Source organism: Salminus brasiliensis, chromosome 1 (assembly GCF_030463535.1).
Source record: "Salminus brasiliensis chromosome 1, fSalBra1.hap2, whole genome shotgun sequence".
Lineage (NCBI taxonomy): Eukaryota > Metazoa > Chordata > Actinopteri > Characiformes > Bryconidae > Salminus > Salminus brasiliensis.
In genome coordinates, this window is record NC_132878.1 from 27,677,754 (window position 1) to 27,698,506 (window position 20,753).

The following is a 20,753-nucleotide window of genomic DNA, read 5'->3' on the forward strand; positions in this document are numbered from 1 at the left end:
AATGCTCTATAAATAGAAACTGTGTAACATCAAATTATTTATATAATTAATGAATATTAATATATAAGTTTCCACTTTTACTAGGGGTGCCCAAACTTTTGCACACGACTGCAATAAATGTGTTTGTTTCCTTCTTTCATGTTTTGGAGTCAGCGCCGCCCCACATCAGAGAGAGAGAGAGAGAGAGAGAGAGAGAGAGAGAGAGAGAGAGAGAGAGAGAGAGAGAGAGAGAGAGGGAGGGAGGGCGGGAGAGACGACTAGAAAACTTCTCGCTCGCGCGTCCGCTACCAGCGCAAAGTGCGCAAAGTACGCAGCGTTTTCCACGTGTGCTCCGGTGACATACGCACGCACGCTCGTGCACACACACTGCGAGCGAGCAGCGACGAAGAATGAGCAGGAGCGGTGGCGGCAGCAGCAGCAGCAGCACAAGCGGTTCCCAGTCGTAGTCGCGCGCGAGCAGCTCGCGAGGAAGCTCGACCTGAGTGACGGAAGTTCTCTCTGCGCTCGCTCGAGGGCAGAGCGACCCCAGTTCACCTCTTTTGGATTGTTTTATCACCCTTTTGGTGCCCCAGCGCGCGGACACCACTGCCCTTCTGTTGTGTGTTGTGTGTGTGTGTGTGAGAGAGTGAGAGCGCGCGCGCGCGGGATCAGACTCTACTCAGCTCTCGCTGCGCTCTGAACTTTCTCTGCTACGTCACTGTCCCGGAGACGGTAAACAAGGCAGCGCTGATCAGCCGCCGCGAGACCCTCGACAACTCAATCTTACAAGTTATCTGCCGTTTCTGACGCGTTTGTTTCGCGCGGTACTGTTCAAAAACGGAACTCGCGAGCGCGCTGGAGGACTCCCGTTTGTTTTTGTAGCCTTCTCTCGTCTCGCGCCTCTCAACGATGGCCTCCTCCTTCGTACAGCACTAACGGGGAGCTACTGCAGCTACTTCAACTTTCTCTTCTGGTTGTTGTTGTTGTTGTTAGTTGTTTGTTGCTGCTGTTGTTTATGTGCTCACCCGCTCCCGCTTGCCTTCGTTGATGCACTTGTTGCCGCTCGCGCGCCATGGAGGATCCTCGGCCGCCGACGCTTACCGGACTCTCAGGTCTGGCTGGACTCGCGGACAGCAGACCTGAACGCGCGAGCACCATCATGACGATCACGGGCTCTCGTGGCACGAGCTCCTTTCAGATCCATCACTACCAACATCTCCATCATCATCATCATCCTCATCACCATTTTCAGCACAATAATCATCACAGTAACAACCATAGAGCGGTCTCGTGCGTGCAACTCGGACCGGCTCGCGCCACGGCAACTAAGCAGCAGCAACAGCAGCAGCAGCAGCAGCAGCGCGAGGGGGAGGAGGAGGAGGAGGAAGACGACGAAGATGAGGTAGAGGAGGAAGAAGAGCAGCAGCAGAAGCAGCAGCATCAGGAGAGCACGTGGACCCGCGTGGAAAGTATCACAGCCGCCGCCGCCGCTGGATTCAACGGAGGAGAGTCCCGTCAGGCGCACGAGCTCAGAGCGGCCCGGGAGGAAAGAAGAAGTCACAGCAGCAGCAGTAGCAGCATCTCGGAGACGGCTCGCGAGCTGTGCAGGGCTGTTTCCGTGTCGCTCGGGCTGGTTTCCGCCGACTGTCACGAGCTGGGCGACGTTGGTGCCAGCCGCGCGTACTTGCAGCTCGTGCCGCTGCAGCAGCAGCCTCAGGTCCCATTTGCGAGTGCCGCGGACTATTGCTTTGAAGCCCCCTCGCACGCGCAGACCTGCTGCGCGAGAGACGGCTGCACCGGCACAGGCGCGCGCAACGACGACCACCAGCAAGAGCAGCACCAGCACCACCATCACCATCACCGGCACGCGCCCATCGACATGTATAAAGTGGGCAAGGAGGACGCGGAGGCGCACGCGCACGCTGAAAGCACAGTGACCTCCGCGACACTACATGATCCGACCGCTCGCGACCACCAGCTGTTCAGCCTCACCAACCTGGAGTCCAGGAGCAGCAGCAGCGCCGCCAACAGTGGCAGCGTTGCGAGCGCGTGCCAGTTCGAGCCTCAGCTGCAGCTGGAGCCGCTGTGCCACCGCGAGGACCCGTACGCCGCGGGGGAGCCGTACGGCGGCAGCACCGCGCCCCCTTATGGCGTGAAGGTGAAGTGCGAGGCGCTCGAGCCCTGGGGCAGAAGCCCGTACCCCCAGAACTACCCCTCGACTATGTACCCTGCGTACGGACCTGCCCATAGCCAGCACGCGCAGTACGGGGGCCCCCCAGGGCCGCGCGCGGACCACTACGAGCACGAGCCGTGGTTCCGCGCACCCTATACACACACGCCCACCGTCAAGAACCAGGTGGGGGAGTGGCTGGACGTCAGCACACTCGCAGACGGCAGGTAAGAGAGACACCGGCGTGTTACACAAGTATGGGCGCTTACACGTGCGCAAGCAGCAGTGAAGCGTGCGCGTGCACGCTCTCCTTAATCGGTTTGCTGCGCGAAGTACAGTTAATGCAGACCAGCCCGCGCGGCCCACTGACCTGAAATGACCTAGGCTGAACGCTGTGTGTGTGTGTGTGTGTGTGTGTGCGCGTGCATAAATGAATAAATGAAGTTAATGCAAATGACACGGCGCTGGACAATGCAGTAAAACTTTTTTAAAGGAGAAGTTAAGAAAAAGAGAGAGAGAAAGAAAAAACTGCAGCAGCGATCCATAATCAGCAAAGTTCTTTAGCAAACCCTTAAAAACTAGGGTTCTTCAGTAACAACAAGTGTCTTTAGTAACAGTGGTAGTTTTATACACTAAAAAACAGGGTCTAGAAAAAGTCTGGTGGTTCTATATACATTTTAAAAAGGTTCTTCAGGGACTTGTCTTTAGTAAAGGTGTTCAAACTTTTAAACAATCTTTATAAAGGGATTCTTCAGGTGTGTTTAGTAAAGGTGTTTTTTTTATACAATCTTTAAAAACAGGTCTTTAGTAAAGTCAACGGTTCTATAAAAATCTATATCTCAAATCTCAAAGCAGAAAACACAAAAGCAAATGATTCTAAATAGATCATTTGAATATAAATAAAACCCAAATAATGATTATTTAGTATAATCAATAAAAGTAGTTAGTGATTACCGTGACTTTTGGCCGGTAGTGTAGACACTCTACGCCAAAATAACACGAGAAGGGCGATATAGAGAAGAGGCATTCAATCACGGGATCAAGAGAATAACCTATATATAACATATACTGAATATAACCATTGGCTCAAAGGAATTATGGAATAAACCCCATTTAGGGGTTAATTATAATTTATTAGTGCACACTCTGTAGTTTTAATTTTAGTTAGGTCTTCCTGGGAAAATGAATATAGTGGAACCAGTAGTGGCACCCAGTCAGACCTTAAGCACTCGCTTTGTAGTTACGAGGGTCCTGTTACTTTGTGTGTTGAGAGCAAGGAAGTGCAGAGCGTAACTTCAGTAAGAAATGAAATGGGACGTCTGTAAAGGGCTGTTAAAGATGAAGTGTTGAAGATGAAGTATCTCCTTTTCTATCTATCTATCTATCTATATATATATATATATATATATATATATATATATATATATATATATATATATATATAAATGTGTGTGTGTGAGAGAGTGTGTGTGTGTGTTCCTTGTCAAAACACACCTATCATCAGTTTTAATTTCTGAAGTGATCAAAGTAGACTTCACCCACAAATGATATTTGGTACTTTATGGTGACAGATTGATTTGGCTGTTATTAGAACAAGATAAATATGTTTGTAATAAAATTAACCAGGTAATTGAGCCAGATTGTTTGGAATGAAACATCTAAAAACAAATATACGTTTGTAAACAGTAGTTAATGATACGTTGTTCAGAAATAAAATAGCATACATCCATGCAAACCTATTGCAACAGGATAAATTCAGTAAATAAACAGTAACCCGGCCTTAGAATGTGCAGACCTGTGTCTCTGTAGAGGGTGCAAATGTATGTTCATTATTGGTGTCTAAAATCGAGCGTAATTGGGGAAAAAAAAATATATAATGTATCCATTTGTAGGTGTTTTATCAGTATTTTTAGTTGTATATTTGTATATCAGTGTTCTGACATATTACAGATGCGTAACATATTGCAATCATTTTATATGTTTATCTGCAACCAAATGTTGTGTCTGTGTGTGTGTGTGTGTATAAATATACACACTATCTCTATCTTTCTCTCTCTTGATTTATATATATATATATATATATATATATATATATATATATATATATATATATATATAAATCAAGAGACAAAGAGAGAGATAGATCCTGTATTAAATAATATAATATTACTGACAGGACAATATTACAGTGTTACAGTTCTTAAGGTTAATATATTTGTATTAGATGTACTATTCTCAATCTCTCTCTCTCTCTCTCTCTCTCTCTCTCTCTCTCTCTCTCTCTCTCTCTCTCTCTCACACACACACACACACACTGACATTCTTTATTGCTCTTTTATCTCCTTTTCTTTTCTGGACACATGTCCACATTCTCAGTCTATTGGGTTCCACGGTAACCAGCGTCAAGGAAACCCCACATGGATAAACCCAATGGCAGAATACAGTGCTTAAAACCTTAAGCCTGTATCCTCACCCCCGCGTCTCCAGGGTTATGTATATTTACTTTATGGCCTTCACTGATCTCGCAGCAGGGCAACACTGTATTCGGACGGTCCACTGTAGAAGGTTTTTAAGCAAAGGGATCGTTTGAATTTCGTGTCAGCTGTTTAAAGTGTTACAGATGATGATGATGGTGACTAATTCCCGGTAGTTACTGAAAAACCCGTATTAGATACTGAAGACGTCATAGTACTTCCTGAAAAAAATAAAGTAGATACTTAATCATTCATAATAGATACTGAATAATACTAAATAATTTACTGCTATTAATGTTCAGTAAATACATACTGATTAATGCATACTGGATGCCAGTCAATTCATAAGGGTTACAAAGTAATTCAGAGTAGAAACTGTATATGATACATAACTCATATTAGCTACTGAAAAATTCATACTGGTTACTGAACAATTTGTAATAAGGCATAATGAGTACTCACTGTATCATAGACTGTATCAGTAAATATATCATTGATACTAAATCATTCTTTTTTGACGCTGAATAATTCAGATTCGATACTGAATGATTTATAGTAGGTACTAAATAATTCATACTGGTTACTGAATCATCCGAACCAGATGCTAAACATTTCATAATTAATAATAAATGAATCATAACATAAACTATACAATTTATTGTTGTTGAGTAATTTTAGATACTGAGTAATTCATACTGGTTACTGTAGTTATTGAATTTATAGCACCAACTGAATAATTACCAATGATCTGTTTTAAGATCAGTAATGCCTAATAAGGCTGTAGTGAGTCTGTAAAGAAAAATGACAGTATATTTCATTGTGTAATATTAACACAGTAACACAGTGTAGAGAGAAGTCTGTCAAATCTGTTGGGCTGCAAGCACGTTGAATTAGTCTCATGAGTTAATTTTGTTGTGTGTGTGTGTTTGCTTTGGTCTGGAAGGACCTTTAGCTAAAATGGAGTGTCTCTTTTCAGCATTTAGCCTTCAGACCTTTCAGATTCAGGTCAAAGGCAAATATGCTGTGATAGGACGCACAGGAAAAGCCAGAACTAAACATTTATTGCCTAAAATGTCAGAGAATAAGAGGATCACGTTTGCAAACAGTGAATAGCAGCTTGTGGAAACTCGCTAGAATGATTATTAGCCAATTTTAGATTGCGGTCATTATTAACTTTATTTGCAGTGTATTCAACAGTGGGGCTCCTTTAAAAGCAGAATTTGAGGAATGCAATCTTGGCCTTGACCCGCAAGCGTGCACTTCAGCCAAATGAGCAAGGAAGTATTCCTGAGCAATGCAACCGCTTTAATAAGACAGATGGGACACAGTTGTTGTGCATTAGATACTATAGGAGATATTTAATTTCTACATTCATTAAAACGTGCTGACAATCAAGGGTTTGTTTACATTTGCTGGCTCCTGGCGGCCCGTCAAACTTGTTCTTGATTATATCACTTGTTCCGTTCTTCGGTTTGAGTACAGTGTGTTTGCTTTTTTATCGATGTACTGCAAGCTTTAGGAATCAGAGGCATTTCATGACATTACAATTGGCAAAATGGGCTGTGGGGCCTTGTGGTAAAGGGTGGCAGAGAGAGAGAGAGAGAGAGAGAGAGAAATGAGATAAAGTCAGAGGAGAGAATATTGAAAAACAATTTTGCAACATTTCAAACATTTAAAACTTTTTTACTAGGCTTAATGGATAAGCTGAGAGCTGAAAGGTCTTAAAGCACTCAAACAAATGACAGTATAAATTAAAATGCCACCAACAGATGCGCTGACATTTATTAGTAAAAGTCAACTCTTTAGTGGTCCAACTGGAATTGTGACGGCAAAATCAAACTGGTAAAATATATGACGCACAAAGGTCCTGTAAAAGCCTACGCCAGATCGGTACTTAGCGGTAAGAAACAAATGCAACATTAGCTTCTGAATAGAGCGTATGCTTTTCATCTCTGATGAAACTCTAGACCGTTAAACGTTCATGCAGATTGCTGAATGGTCAGAGCATTTGCCTGACTATTTGTATGACCGCTTGGAACAGGCGAAAGGTCAAAACACTGTTTAGTCATGGATTCAGTCATTTAATTGGACGTAACATTGAATGGCTACTTTTCCCGCTGTGATTAGGTGGTAAATGTTTTGAGAAAGTCTGACTAAAACCCAGCGTAGCATCAATAACCATGTAATAGAAACGGTGATGAACTGAGACTATTAGAGCCAAGCTTCAAGTTCAGGCCACAAATATCAAAACTTTAATATTTTGCCCAAAACAATCAAAAGAAAGGAAACAATAACACATATACTATAATAGTCATTTCTGCTAGCACCACTAAGGGATGCTAATAGTATGTAATTTTAGACCACTCTAGATTAAACACAGCTTGATCTGGAACTTGTAACAGACACAAGGAGGTATTTGATCTCGTCTGTTGCAGTGAAACAGCGTCTCTTTCAGTAAAGAGTTGTGACACAGAGCTGCCACCACTGTTCTCCATTTCTAACATCTGACTGAAACCTGCTCACACTGCCACTCACATTCATGACCAGTGACGTATCTAGAATCCCCAGAAGGATCAGAGTGACATTGTTTTCAAGATAAAAAAAATTGTCCCACTGATGTGATTGGTTGATTCAGTTCTTAATTTTGTTGGTGGTTAGTCTTCAGTTCAATCTATGAAGTCCCAATCAGTGTGATTGCTTGTTACGCTGTATCTTTGATTATTTTCTTAATTTAGTGTTTCACACATTTAACCCTTTTATGGCCATCAAATCTGGAATAAGACCATTACTCTTAAGACTGCAAAGTTTAAGGATAAGCATCATTCTACTGGATAACAAAGAATTAACATGACAGATATGCATTATTATTATTATTTTGTAAGTGCCACAAATCATTAGACCTTCTCTGGAGAAGGGCCTGAGGGTTCCTCTCTAGATAGTACGTTTGTCAAGCCATCAGTAAGATTATTAGGACCCCACAAGTGAAGACCTATAGGTGTTAACATACAGTGGAATTAAAAAGTTTGGGCATCCCTGATAATTTCGATGATTTTCCTTTATAAATCATTGGTTGTTTGGATCAGCACTTTCAGTTAAATATATCATACAGCAGACGAACACAGTGATATTTAAGAAGTGAAATGAAGTTTAGAATATTTACAGAAAGTGTGCAATAATTATTTAAACAAAATTAGGCAGGTGCATCATTGACCCTTGACCCACATACACAGGTGAATCCAATTATGATAGGAAGATTAAAGTGGCCACCTGCAAGTTTATCTCCTCTTTTCTCTGAAGAGTGGCAACATGGGAGCCTCATAACAACTCTCAAATGACCTGAACACAAAGACTGTTCAACATCATGGTTAAGGAGAAGGATACAAACAGATATCTCAGAGATTTCAGCTGTCAGTTTCCACTGTGAGGAACATAGTGAGGAAATGGAAGACCACAGGCACAGTTCTAGTTAAGGCCCAAAGTGACAAATCTCAGAAAGGCAGAGGCGAAGGATGGTGAGAACAGTCATAGTCAACCCACAGACCAGCTCCAAAGACCTACAACATCATCTTGCTGCAGATGAAGTCACTGTGCATCGTTCAACTATTCAGCGCACTTTGCACAAGGAGAGGCTGTATGGGGGAGTAATGCAGAGTCGCTTGAGGTCTGCTAAAGCACATTTGGAATAAGGTGCTGAGGACCGATGAAACTAAAATTGAGTTATTTGGACACAACATAGGGGCGGAAAGAGAACACAGCACTCCAAGACAAACACTTGCTACCCACAAAAAATTTTGTGTCGTTCCATCATGCTGTGGGGCTGTGTGGCCAGTGCAGGTACTGGGAGTCTTGTTAAAGTTGAGGGTCGCATGTTCCATTCAATATCAACAGATTCTTGAGAACAATGTTCAAGAATCAGTGACAAAGTTGAAGTACTTAAACTAGACAATGACCCCAAACACTGCTCCAAATCTACTAAGGCTTTCATGCAGAGGAACAAGTACAACATTCTGGAATGGCCATCTCAGTCCCCAGACCTGAATATTACTGAAAATCTGTGGTGTGGGTCCAAAATACATTCAACCAGAATCCAGACTCTCATTGGAAGCTATATGAAGCGTTTAGAGGCTGTTATTTCTGCAAAAGGGGATCTACTAAATATTGATGTACTTTTTCTGTTGGGGTGCCCAAATTCATGCACCTGCCTAATTCTGTTTAAATAATTATTGCACACTTTCTGTAAATCCTATAAACTTCATTTTACTTCTCAAATATCCCTGTGTTCGTCTGCTATATGATATATTTATTTAAAATTGCTCATCCAAACAACCAATGATGTATAAAGGAAAATCATCAAAATTATTAGGGGTGCCCAAACTTTTTCATACCACTGTAGCCCAAAGGCAATCCTTAAAACCTCACTAAAGTGCTTTCTAACTTGTGGGTAAGTCCACAATTAGCACAATTATTCTGTCACAATAATTAGATTACCTGTCACATTAAACGAAAAAGCCGGTTTGCAAGTATGCTAATAAGTCAGTGACTTGTTTGAAAGGTGAGAAACCGATTGAAAGTTGATGATTGAGTGAGTGAGTTTTTTGGCTGGATAAACTACTGGTGGAAATGAAATTCTTGCCATGTATTTCTTTACCAACTAATGTATTTCCAGCACTATGTTATCTAGGATTTGACTGAACAACATGGGCATGTCTTTTGGCAGCTAGGGCACCTCTTTGGCTAACTGCGGTACATTACAGGCCAGAAGCAGATATTTTACCGAAAGATTTATGAAATATTTTACAATTAAGTCAATCAGCCAACAACCAACTCAAACATCTGGTTTAAATATGACACTGGTGTTTCAGTGCTGTATGCACTCTTGCTGTAGTGTGATCTCTGGGAAAAGCCTTGTTCATATTATGTGTCATATTATGTGTTCAAACTTTTTACTTCTTAATTAACTCACAAGATGTGAAGTGTGAAATACTCTAGTGAAATGTTCTAGTGAAACCTACCAGGTCAGAATTCACAGTTGTGGTGAATTGAGCCAGACATCTAAAGAGACGGCTGAAGAGTTTAATGTCTCTATAAGCTTCTTCACGAGAGGTGTGGGGGGAAAAGTGTCTTTTTAAAATGACAAGTTGCGGAGGGATACATGCCAGCAAAAAGTAGTTCCCAAAGAAACCTTTTTTAGAGATTTCACCAACATCCACATACTCTGAGACATGTGGTTATAGGAGATAAAAGGGTGATGAAAACCTTGTCAGGTCCACGTTGCCATGGTCCACAGGCTTCAAGGACTTTTAAGTTGATGTTCTGTTCATGTCAAGTGTCACGGACTTTCAGTTCATGTTCACGTCTTGCGTCATGTTTCTGTTTAGTTGGATTCACGTGTGTATTTGATTTGGTTCACCTGAGTCTGGGGTATTTAGGGAGCAAACGCTGCCATTCTCGTCGCTGAGAATTTACCGTTCTGAGCCAACCTGGTGTGTTGGCGTCCAAGCTTAGTCAAACGTCTCGTTTGAGATTCACGAGGACGTCCGTAGGAGTCCTTCACGTTTTCTGTGTTCTGAGTTCTGAGCCAACCTGGTGAATTAGCATATGTATCAGGTTCAAGGAGTCAAGTGTCTAGTTAGTTCTTCACAAGGACGTCAGTGAGAGTCTGTCACGTTTCCAAGGGTCCTGCTGGGCTTTTTTTTGTTTTTTTTGTTTGTTCTGAGTCGCCTCTCGGGTATGGCGACTGATCCCTAAGCTTCGTATCCACGTCTTGTAAGATTTGTTGCGCCTGACAAATGCCGTTTACGTTCTCCCGTGTATTTCCGCTGACACGGCCAGTAGTTTGGTTCTGGTTATATTCTCCCCCTTTCTGTTTTCCCTGTTCCCGATTAGGTGCCTAGCTTTCCACCAGCCTCAGGTGTGCGTTTTGTGTTGCCCATGTTCTTTTGTCATGTTTGTTTTGTTTGTTCATTAGTCCCTGTATTGCTGTGGTTTTCTTGTTTACCCCTGTTTTGTTGCTTAATAAAGCATCATTGCATTGCACCGTCCCTGTAAGTGTTCATCCATCATTGTCTGATCTAGCCAGTCATGATACTTCTGGAGAAAAAGTAAAACATTATATATAAATATGTACCAAAACATTGGTAGTTTTTCCTGATCTATCATTTAGTAAATGAACAGCAATTGTGCATTAAAATGTGCAAGATTGACCTCTGTAGCGGATGTGACTTTACTGGACTTATCTTGACATCTGAGAATATATGAAATTTGACTTTTGCACACAACAAAATTGGTTTCCTGTCATGGATATTTAAGCACAGTCCACATATTTCTGATAGGATTGAGGTCAGACGTTTGGGAAGACCATTCCTAAAGTTTAATGTTTTCCTGTTTTGTCCCTTCCACAACCACCTTTGATGTGTGTTAGGGGTTATTGTCCTGTTGGAACACCCAAATGTGTCTAAATTTCATTTACATAGCCTCTTAGCATGTTGCTCCCACCAACACAATTATACACACAGTATCAAAAATATACTTATAAAATAAAAAGTATACCAACACATAAAATAATCTTATATGTGGTCAAATGTTTCTTAGCAAGTTGCACATTGACCAGATGCTTTTGGTAGTCATCTAACTGGCAGAATTCTGGCAGAATTCTTGTTGAATATTTGACTACTTGTCTTGGCAGAATTGCAGTGCATAATTCAATTTGCTGTTTCCCTGGCACAGACCAGCCTTTAAAGTGCAGGAGAAAAATACAGGAGTAGTCTTAATGTTAGACTGCTTTATCCATTCCACAGAAATCTATATGTTTGGGGTCACTGCCCTGTTGGAATACCCAGATATGTCTAGCTGATGGTTTGAGGTGATGCGGGGCAGTTCTGTGATTCTGGGAAAACAGAACCAGAGCATATTGCTACAACCACTATGCTTAACATGCAGTTCAGTGCCTCCCCTTTACTTACCTTCATCTAATCTGACCATAAAATGTTTTTTTTGTCCATGTGGTCAGCTGAAAAATTTAGTTTTGGAGCAGGGGCTTTTATGGATTGCATACTCTCAGTCTATGGTGATGTAAAACTAACGACACTGGTGTTCCTGCACGTTCTAGTTCATGGAGGACCTGTGCTTTGGTGGTTCTTGGGTTATTCTCTGCTTATTAATGCCAAGATAAATAAATTTTCCCATTGTAGGACACATTTAAGAGAAGAGCACCTTCATGCTGCAAGATAAGCACAAGGCAAATGAATTGCATCTTCTATACCATTATATATATTCAATACATTATGTTTGAAAAACTTTAATATCAGTCAGATCCAATGATTCATGAATCGGTGTCATGAAGTTTCACCACTTCCCAGGCACAGCCTATAAAAAATACCACAGTTCTCAAACTCCCACTCAGACTAATTCACGATTGTATCAGTGCTGATACTGACAAGTAAATCTAATGTATCATAATAAAAGTTTAATGTGCCAATGGCACATTTTTTTATGTGTTACATGTGCTGGCATTATGTTCTAACACTCCTTTGTTCCATCTACACCTACACAAAGATTGCACTTCAGTGCTTGGCAAATGTTTTAGAGCCGCACCCTGGCTAGACATTAACACATTCATACATACACACAAACGGGGGAACAGGTGTTCCAGTACAGAGACCAGAAAACTCAGCTTTTGTAGTTTATTCTTTTCTAGCTGATAATTGTTGTAATGTGATGCATTTATGTACTCAAACCTGTTTGGGCTTGTTTTGTTCAAGTACAAATAACATCAAATCCAAGTACAAACACCATCAAGTCCAAGTACAAATACCATGAAGTCCAAGATAAGTCTCAGTACATAGTCATGTCTAAGATAAGTACAAATACTAAACCTTTAAACATGTCCATACAAATACCATCAAGTCTAAAACCAAGTTCAAGTACAAATATCAAGTCAAAGACAAGTCTGCATACAAATGACATCAGGTTAAATACCATCAAGTCCTATACAAGTCTAAGTACAATTACAATCAAGTCCAGGACAAGTCCAAGTACAATTACAATAAAGGCCAAGACAAGTACAAGTACAATAATAATCAAGTCCAAGGCGAGTCTAAGTAAAATTACAATCAAGTCGAGACAAGTCCAAGTACAGTTATAATCAAGTCCAAGGCAAGTCCAAGTAAAATTACAGTCAAGTCCAAGTACAATTACAATCAAGTCAGAGCCAAATACAAGTACAATTATAATCAAGTCAGAGACAAATACAAGTAGTTACAATCAAGTTCGAGACAAGTCCAAGTACAATTACAATCAAGTCCAAGACAAGTCCAAGTACAATTATAATCAAGTCCAAGACAAGTCCAAGTACAATTATAATCAAGTCCAAGTGCAATTATAATCAAGTCCAAGTAAAATTATAATCAAGTCCAAGTAAAATTACAGTCAAGTCCGAGACAAGTCCAAGTACAATTACAATCAAGTTCAAGACAAGTCAAAGTACAATTATAATCAAGTTCAAGGCAAGTCCAAGTAAAATTACAGTCAAGTCCAAGACAAGTCCAAGTACAATTACAATCAAGTCCAAGTACATTTACAATCAAGTACAAGTACAATTACAATCAAGTCCAAGTACAATTACAGTCAAGTCAGAGACAAATACAAGTACAATTACAGTCAATCAAGTCAGAGACAAATACAAGTACAATTACAGTCAATCAAGTCAGAGACAAATACTAGTACAATTATAATCAAGTCCGAGACAAGTCCAAGTACAAATTAGAAGTGAAAGACAAGGAAGTGAAAGACCATCAGGTCCAAGACAAATCAACAAACAGAAAAGACAAACACTGTGAGTGGATCACCGGTGAGATGTTCAGTCGTAAAAGGGCTAATATCTAGAACCTGTTGGCCATGTAATTTATGTGTAATTTAACTGTTCTGGAAATTTCCATGATGTCTCTCCAGATAATCATCTAGTACTGTGGAATGTGTTTCTCACACTTAATAATAATGTTCGGAGCTTAGAGTCTTACAAATCTTTATAAAAAGCACTGCCCAACACCTGTGGTGAAGGGCTTTCAGTGGGATAGTGCTTTTCTGTCCTGTTTTAACAATAACACTAATTTAACTGAATAGTGTGACCGATTTACTCAGTGAGGATTTTTTTTCTATTACAGTCTTATTGGCAGTCAGAACTTCCTCCGTTTGCTTTCGCCCATGTGTGTTTTTATCATTGCGGAATCACAGAAAAAACAGCCACACACACACCACACACACACAAACACAAACTGCAGGTTTAACCAGAATATTCACCTATGACTCCAAAAACCACAGTGTCTGGGATGTGTGTGTGTGTGTGTGTGTGTGTGTATGTGTGTGTGTGTGTGTGTGTGTGTGTGTGTGTGTGTGTGTGTGTGTGAAGATTGTGTGAAGACTGAATGTGTGACAGATATAATTTTAATTTGAATAATTTTAACAAAAAAGTACACTGTGGCAAAAGTAATGTAAATGTAAACATGTGAATTTCAGTAGATCAAATGAATTTGTGTGTAAAATGGAAACAAACCAACAAACAAACTATTTGTCTGCTGTAGAGGATTTAATCTTATTTTTGCTGATTATCCACAGCACATGTATTGTAACAGGGGTGCACAAACTTTTGCATGAGACTGTATCTGATTTAATCTTGTTTGGGCTTGTTTTCCTATCATGTTTGGATTCGAGTGTGTATGTGTGTTTGTGAGTGTATGCGTGCAATAGACCTCAAATGGAATGCAGCAATCAAAGCTGATTATAGGGTTTTGCTTCTCCTGCTGTATTTTCTTTTTTTCGCGAACTCAGAGTGGAATCTTAAGTAGCTTTGTCCAATCAGAACCCGACCCCTCTCAGCTATTTCTGCTGAAAAAAAAGCAAGAAAGGGAAAAGAGAAAGAGAGAGAGAGAGAGAGAGAGAGAGAGAGAGATTGAGGGAGAAAGGGGGAGTGAGATAGCTAGAGTGACAGAGGGAGAGATAGAGAGTGGGAGACTGAGAGAAAGCAGGAGACAGAGATGAAGAGAGAGAAAGTGATAGAACGAGAGAAGGAGAGAGATAGGGCTGGAATGGAAAGGTGATGAGTTATTGTTATGTTGTCCACATTATGCTACCTCTTTAGTTTAAGCATGTTTTTTGTGTGTTTCTTTGTGGATTAGCATACTTTGTATGTATGTTTAAGTGAATAAGTTGCCAAAGGTTTTATCTGAATAATACAATTAATCTAATCTAATATAATCCAATCCATTGCAGACAATTCAAAACAATACTGTACACAATACAAAAATGTGGCTGTATTAATTGGATTTACTGTGTTTATACCACAAATTCATCACTGATAGTTCTTAGATTTGCTACAATTATAGTGCAGTTTTATTACTGGTATTTATTGTTACTTTGATCATACAACAGTTTATTACTGATATTTATTATTAGACTTTCTGTGATTATACTACAGATTTATCGCTGGTAGTTATTATTAGATTTGCTACAATTACAGTGCAGTTTTATTACTGGCATTTATTGTTACTGTGATTATACCACAGTTTATACCACATTCAGTATTGTTATCTGTCTGCTGATATCCACTCCTCCTGCACATTATTCATTCCTAATTCTTTATAACTGCCCTGCCTTTCATCTCGGGTTGGTTTCAATGCATATTGTTTTTTTGTTTTTTTGTTTTTTAGATTTATTCTATTTATTGTTATTATTGTTTTGTTTTACTTATCTGTATTGTGCAATTGCTACTGGCTTCTAAATTTCCATCAGGATCAATTATCTATCTATCTATCTATCTATCTATCTATCTATCTATCTGCCTACCTACCTACCTACCTACCTATCTATCTACCTACCTACCTACCTACCTATCTATTAATTATATTTATTATTAGATTTACTGTGATTATACCACTATCGCTGATAGTTATTAATAAATTTGTTACAGTTATAAAGCAGTTTTATTACTGTTATTGTTACTTTGATTATACCACAGTTTATTACTGATATTTATTATTAGATTTACTGTGATTATGCTGCCTGCTGTTTTATTAGTAATATTATTAGATTTACTGTGATTATGCTGCCTGCTGTTTTATTACTAATATTATTGGATTTACTGTGATTATGCTGCCTGCTGTTGTATTAGTAATATTATTAGATGTATTGTGATTATACCACAGATTTATCACTGATAGATTTGCTATGATTATAGTGCAGTTTTCTTACTATAAAAAGGACTCATGAATGGTTAAAATGTGTGCATTAATGGTTATTAATTAGCTCCTTGCTAATTAAACTCCTTATACAGTTATACAACATTTATACATTAGTAAACGTAAACTGTTTTTGTTTAATAATGGACACAGACCATCTAAGCAGCCAGTTGTTTTCCCAAAAGCATTCTCCATTGTTCAGGTGCAGAGTTAAGGTACACTCCTACTCAGCTCAGTGATAGAAAAAAAAACACTACATACATTCACATGGAAAAATCTGCTGTTTTATTTTGGGTGCTAACCTTTCTAAGTTGTCATCCCTTCAATGATGGCCCATTTGCATATGTTAACAATTTCGTAACAATGCGGCTGCACTTTATGTTCTTGTCATTGTGACCGAATATGGGTGTTGGGCTTTGCTCACATGTATCTGTAGCAAATTTGCCACATGCAAGTGAAAGCTTTACAGACACTAGAGACCACCTCTTACTACTACTTAAGATTCCATGATCCACATTTTATTTCCTCGCCCAAATAAAGAAGAATCACAGATAAATGTATAAAACAATTGGAAATGTCAATTTTACAGCTTCCAGATCACCATAATGAAACTCAAAATACCACCAGAATATTAGATAAGAACATTAGATACAAAAAGAAAAAAATACCACAGAAACATTAGACAAAAAAGAAAATGATCACAATTACCATAGACACATTGGATAAAAAAAGAGAGACAAATTAGATAAAAATAGATAAAATAGATAAAATAGATAAAAAATAGATAAAAATACCAGAAACATGAAGATGAAGAAATGGGAAGAAAATATCACAAGAATATTAGACAAATAAAATATAAAATAAAATACCACATCAAAATTAAACTTGTAATAAAACATCCAATATGATCTTACATTAAAATTAACATCCAGTACAAAGTTCACATATTTTTAAAATCCAAAATCAAATTAACATCTAGAATAAAATCTACTGATCAAACTAGTATCCAGTATGAAGATAAAATATTAATTAAAAGAACCACCTAATAAAGTGTTTGGTGATGTAATATCTAAAATTAACGTCTAATCAGTTTAAAGAAAAAATAATATTCAGAATAATATTCAGAAGTTTAATGTCCAAAAATGTAAAAAAAAAAAACAAAACAAAACAAAAAAAACTCTTTATGAAATGAATATCCAGAAGAATGTTTTTATTTCTGAAATAAAAAGCCAGGATAAATTTCTGAATGAACAAATATCTAAAATGATTTTTTTAAATTAATATCAAAATACAATTCGTGTTTGTACAATTTGTGAAATATGATCAGTGAGCCTAGTGAGGAAGTTTTGGCTTTTAGGATGTGAGTAGAAGGCTTAACCTGCAGTAGTGAAACTTGAGATTGTTTCTAGACATGCCAAATAGCTGGGGTCCCTGTTTGCCATCTGCTGTAACCTCTGTTGAATCAGTAGAGAAGGGTGTGCATTTTCTCAGTCGGACAGGCGATGATCTGCTGAAAGATTTATGAGACTTACTGACATCTGAATTAGGGAACATGCACGTTCCTATGAACAAAACCGCAAACCCGGCATACTGCCTCACTCAGTCAGTCAGTCACTCATTCCCTCACTCACATACTCACTGACTCACTCATTCACTCATTCACTTACTCAGTCAGTCAGTCAGTCACTCACTCACTCACTCATTTGCTCACTCACTTACTCACTGACTTACTCATTCGCTCACTCACATTCACTGACTCACTCATTCGCTCACTCACATTCACTGACTCACTCATTCACTCACTCATATTCACTGACTCACTCATTCACTCATTCACTTACTCAGTCAGTCAGTCACTCATTCCCTCACTCACATACTCACTGACTCACATATTTACTCATTCACTTACTTAGTCAGTCAGTCACTCATTCCCTCACTCACATACTCACTGACTCACTCATTCACTTACTCAGTCAGTCAGTCAGTCAGTCAGTCACTCACTCATTTGCTCACTCACTTACTCATTGACTCACTCATTCGCTCACTCACATTCACTGACTCACTCATTCACTCACTCACATTCACTGACTCACTTATTCGCTCACTCACATCCACTGACTCACTCATTTGGTCACTCACATTAACTGACTCACTCATTCTCTCACTTAAATTTAGACTCACTTATTTGCTCACTCACATTCACTGACTCTCTAATTCACTCACTCACATTCACTGACTCACTCTTTCGCTCGCTCACATTCACTGACTCACTCATTCACTCACTCACATTCACTGACTCTCTAATTCACTCACTCACATTCACTGACTCACTCTTTCGCTCGCTCACATTCACTGACTCACTCATTCACTCACTCACATTCACTGACTCACTCATTTGCTCACTCACATTCACTGACTCATTCATTCTCTCACTTAAATTTAGACTCACTCATTTGCTCACTCACATTCACTGACTCAGTCATTCACTCACTCACATTCACTGACTCACTCATTTGCTCACTCACATTCACTGACTCACTGACTCTCACTTAAATTTAGACTCACTCTTTCTCACTGTCACACACTTACTCAGTCACTCATTTGCTCACTTACGTACTCACTTATTCGCTTACTCAAATACTCGGTTCCTCACTCTCTCAGTCACTCACTTACTCCTTTTGCCCACTGACATACATGCTCACTCACTACCTTTCACTAACTTATTCACTCACTTACTTCTTCACTCACATCCTCACTGTGATAATGTAAAGTACCCCCTACCACATCACAGTATAAAGACTGATTGTAAACACTTACCTGAAGACTGATTATTCTTGCTTTGGGGAACAAAGAGGACTGAATGGGTTCACCTGTGATTTACTTACCTGGGTGAGTCCATCCTCCGTGGAGGAGAAGGGAAGGACAAAACTTGCAAGAGGAGTAAATTGGTTAAGAAGTGCACACTGTGTTGGAAATATGTATTAATAACATCATGAATGTAAAGGTGATTAGTAAGGAAGCATTGTTGGAAGATTGAAGGTGATGCGAGTGAAAGACCTAGATGACTTTGCAGTCATTGGTCAGTCTCATAGCTGTAGAGACCATCTTTGCTTTGTCTTCGTTTTGTTTTCGTTGATTGTGTAAATAAATATGTCCCAGTTACTTGGACCACTTGCTACCCTTAAGTGACTTTATCACACTCATGTAAATACTCACTCGCTCAAGGATTCAAGGATTCAAGGATTCAAGGAGACTTTATTGTCATTCGCATCACATGTGGTACATGGGGTGGAACGAAATTGTGGTACCCAAGGACCCAGTTTTACCCAGACAGCAGTACTTAAATAAATAAAATATACATAAATATATAAAAATATATGTAAAAATGAAAATAAAATACAGAGAGCAGCAGAGTGTATTTAAAGTGCGTACTCACATACTCATATATGTTCTTGCTGATCAGATCATGTTCAGATTCACTTCACTGCAAGAAGAGCCACATGGCTAGTATTGTGATCAGATTACGCCTGTAAGTCTTTCAAGCCACTTGTGAAGGGGGTCAGAGGCGGCTCTTGACCACGTTAAACAAGAGTGTAGATGACTCCATTTCTGTATATGCATGCACTTACATAAGTGCCACACTTTTCCACTAAATAAGCTGAGCGTCAAACCCGAAACACTGACAGAATGAGGTACATGATAGTGAAACCAAGCACAGTTTTTCTCCACCGGTCTTTACTTCTCTCTCTTGCCCAAAACGTCCTCTGGGCTACAGAAATCCCAGTAGCTGCAACACAGTTTTCTCCTTCCTCCGCTGATGCAGACAATTTCGTCCGTATAATCTCTTTCCACAATGCTACAAGTGGACCTCATTTTGGCCGTTTAATCTCCTTTCCTCTATTAATAACGTGATCCTCGCTGATGCTATGCTTACTTGATCTATAAGGCAGGTGATCTAACAAAGACCCACATTCATAAGTGTCTATTCTAATAGTATCAGGTACTTTAATTGTGAACAAGAATTGATCGTTGTTTACAGATCCAAGCTTTTCTCTGAATGGACTCACCTTTGCATTCACTCAAGGAAAAAACACAGCACATCCAACAAGAATAAATGGCTCGTCCATCTGTTATACAGCAATGAAAACATAGTAGTTCACAGAAAGCTCTGATTGATTCTGCACACTGCAGCGCGAACATGCATGTGCTGTAACACGTCTGGAGATAAATTTACACCAGTAAACACACTTTTTCAAACAGTACATTTCCATTTCGCTGGCAAGCAGACCATTAGGGCGCCTGCGGGAAAGATTAAGCAGTTTTCTTTCGCAGTATTTGACTATGTTTAATGCACTGATAAGAGGTGAGAAACCAAGTTTACAGGATGGCGCTGTTAATGTGCTTTTTAAGCAAGAAGGTAATGTTGGACCTGATCTAATCTCATTTTACATTTTTGTGAAAATTGTTGCATTTAATAGATTCAGTTGAATGTCATTTGAATGTCAGGTGAGCATCTATGAGGTGTCTATAATGGACCATCCAAGTGAAGTGTTACCAAATTGCTTTATTTTTTTACTTACTTGGATTTTTACTTTTTAGGTTCATTTTAAATTAAAATCACTGCCAAAACATGGCATGTGTGAAACAGCACTAGCAACCTTCATAGCACTGTAGCTCCAAATGCTTGCATCTAGCCCCAAATAATTGTATTAAAACGACTAATTTAGCTGTTTTGTTTTCTGTTGCTGACCCAATAATTACAGTGTGAAATGAATGAATTACACCTGATTACACCGGAAAGCTCAACTGCATTCCGGATTCCTTTTGTCAAGGTACATTTTGGCAACTGCGCCACATTCACTTTGTTCCGTGAGCTGTGTTGAAATGAAAGCTGCAGTC

The 20,753-nt window shown here is 39.5% G+C and overlaps 1 protein-coding gene across 1 annotated transcript in view; it reads left to right on the forward strand.

The window, feature by feature from the left end:
• The first annotated feature begins 352 nt into the window (after positions 1–352).
• ar (androgen receptor) overlaps positions 353–20,753 on the forward strand; it is a 121,508-nt gene continuing 101,107 nt past the window's right edge. Inside the window, exon 1 of the mRNA XM_072676627.1 lies at positions 353–2,376. Within this exon, the coding sequence (XP_072532728.1) occupies positions 1,052–2,376 (1,325 nt within the window). The 5' untranslated portion in view covers positions 353–1,051. The remainder of the gene's footprint in view (positions 2,377–20,753) is intronic.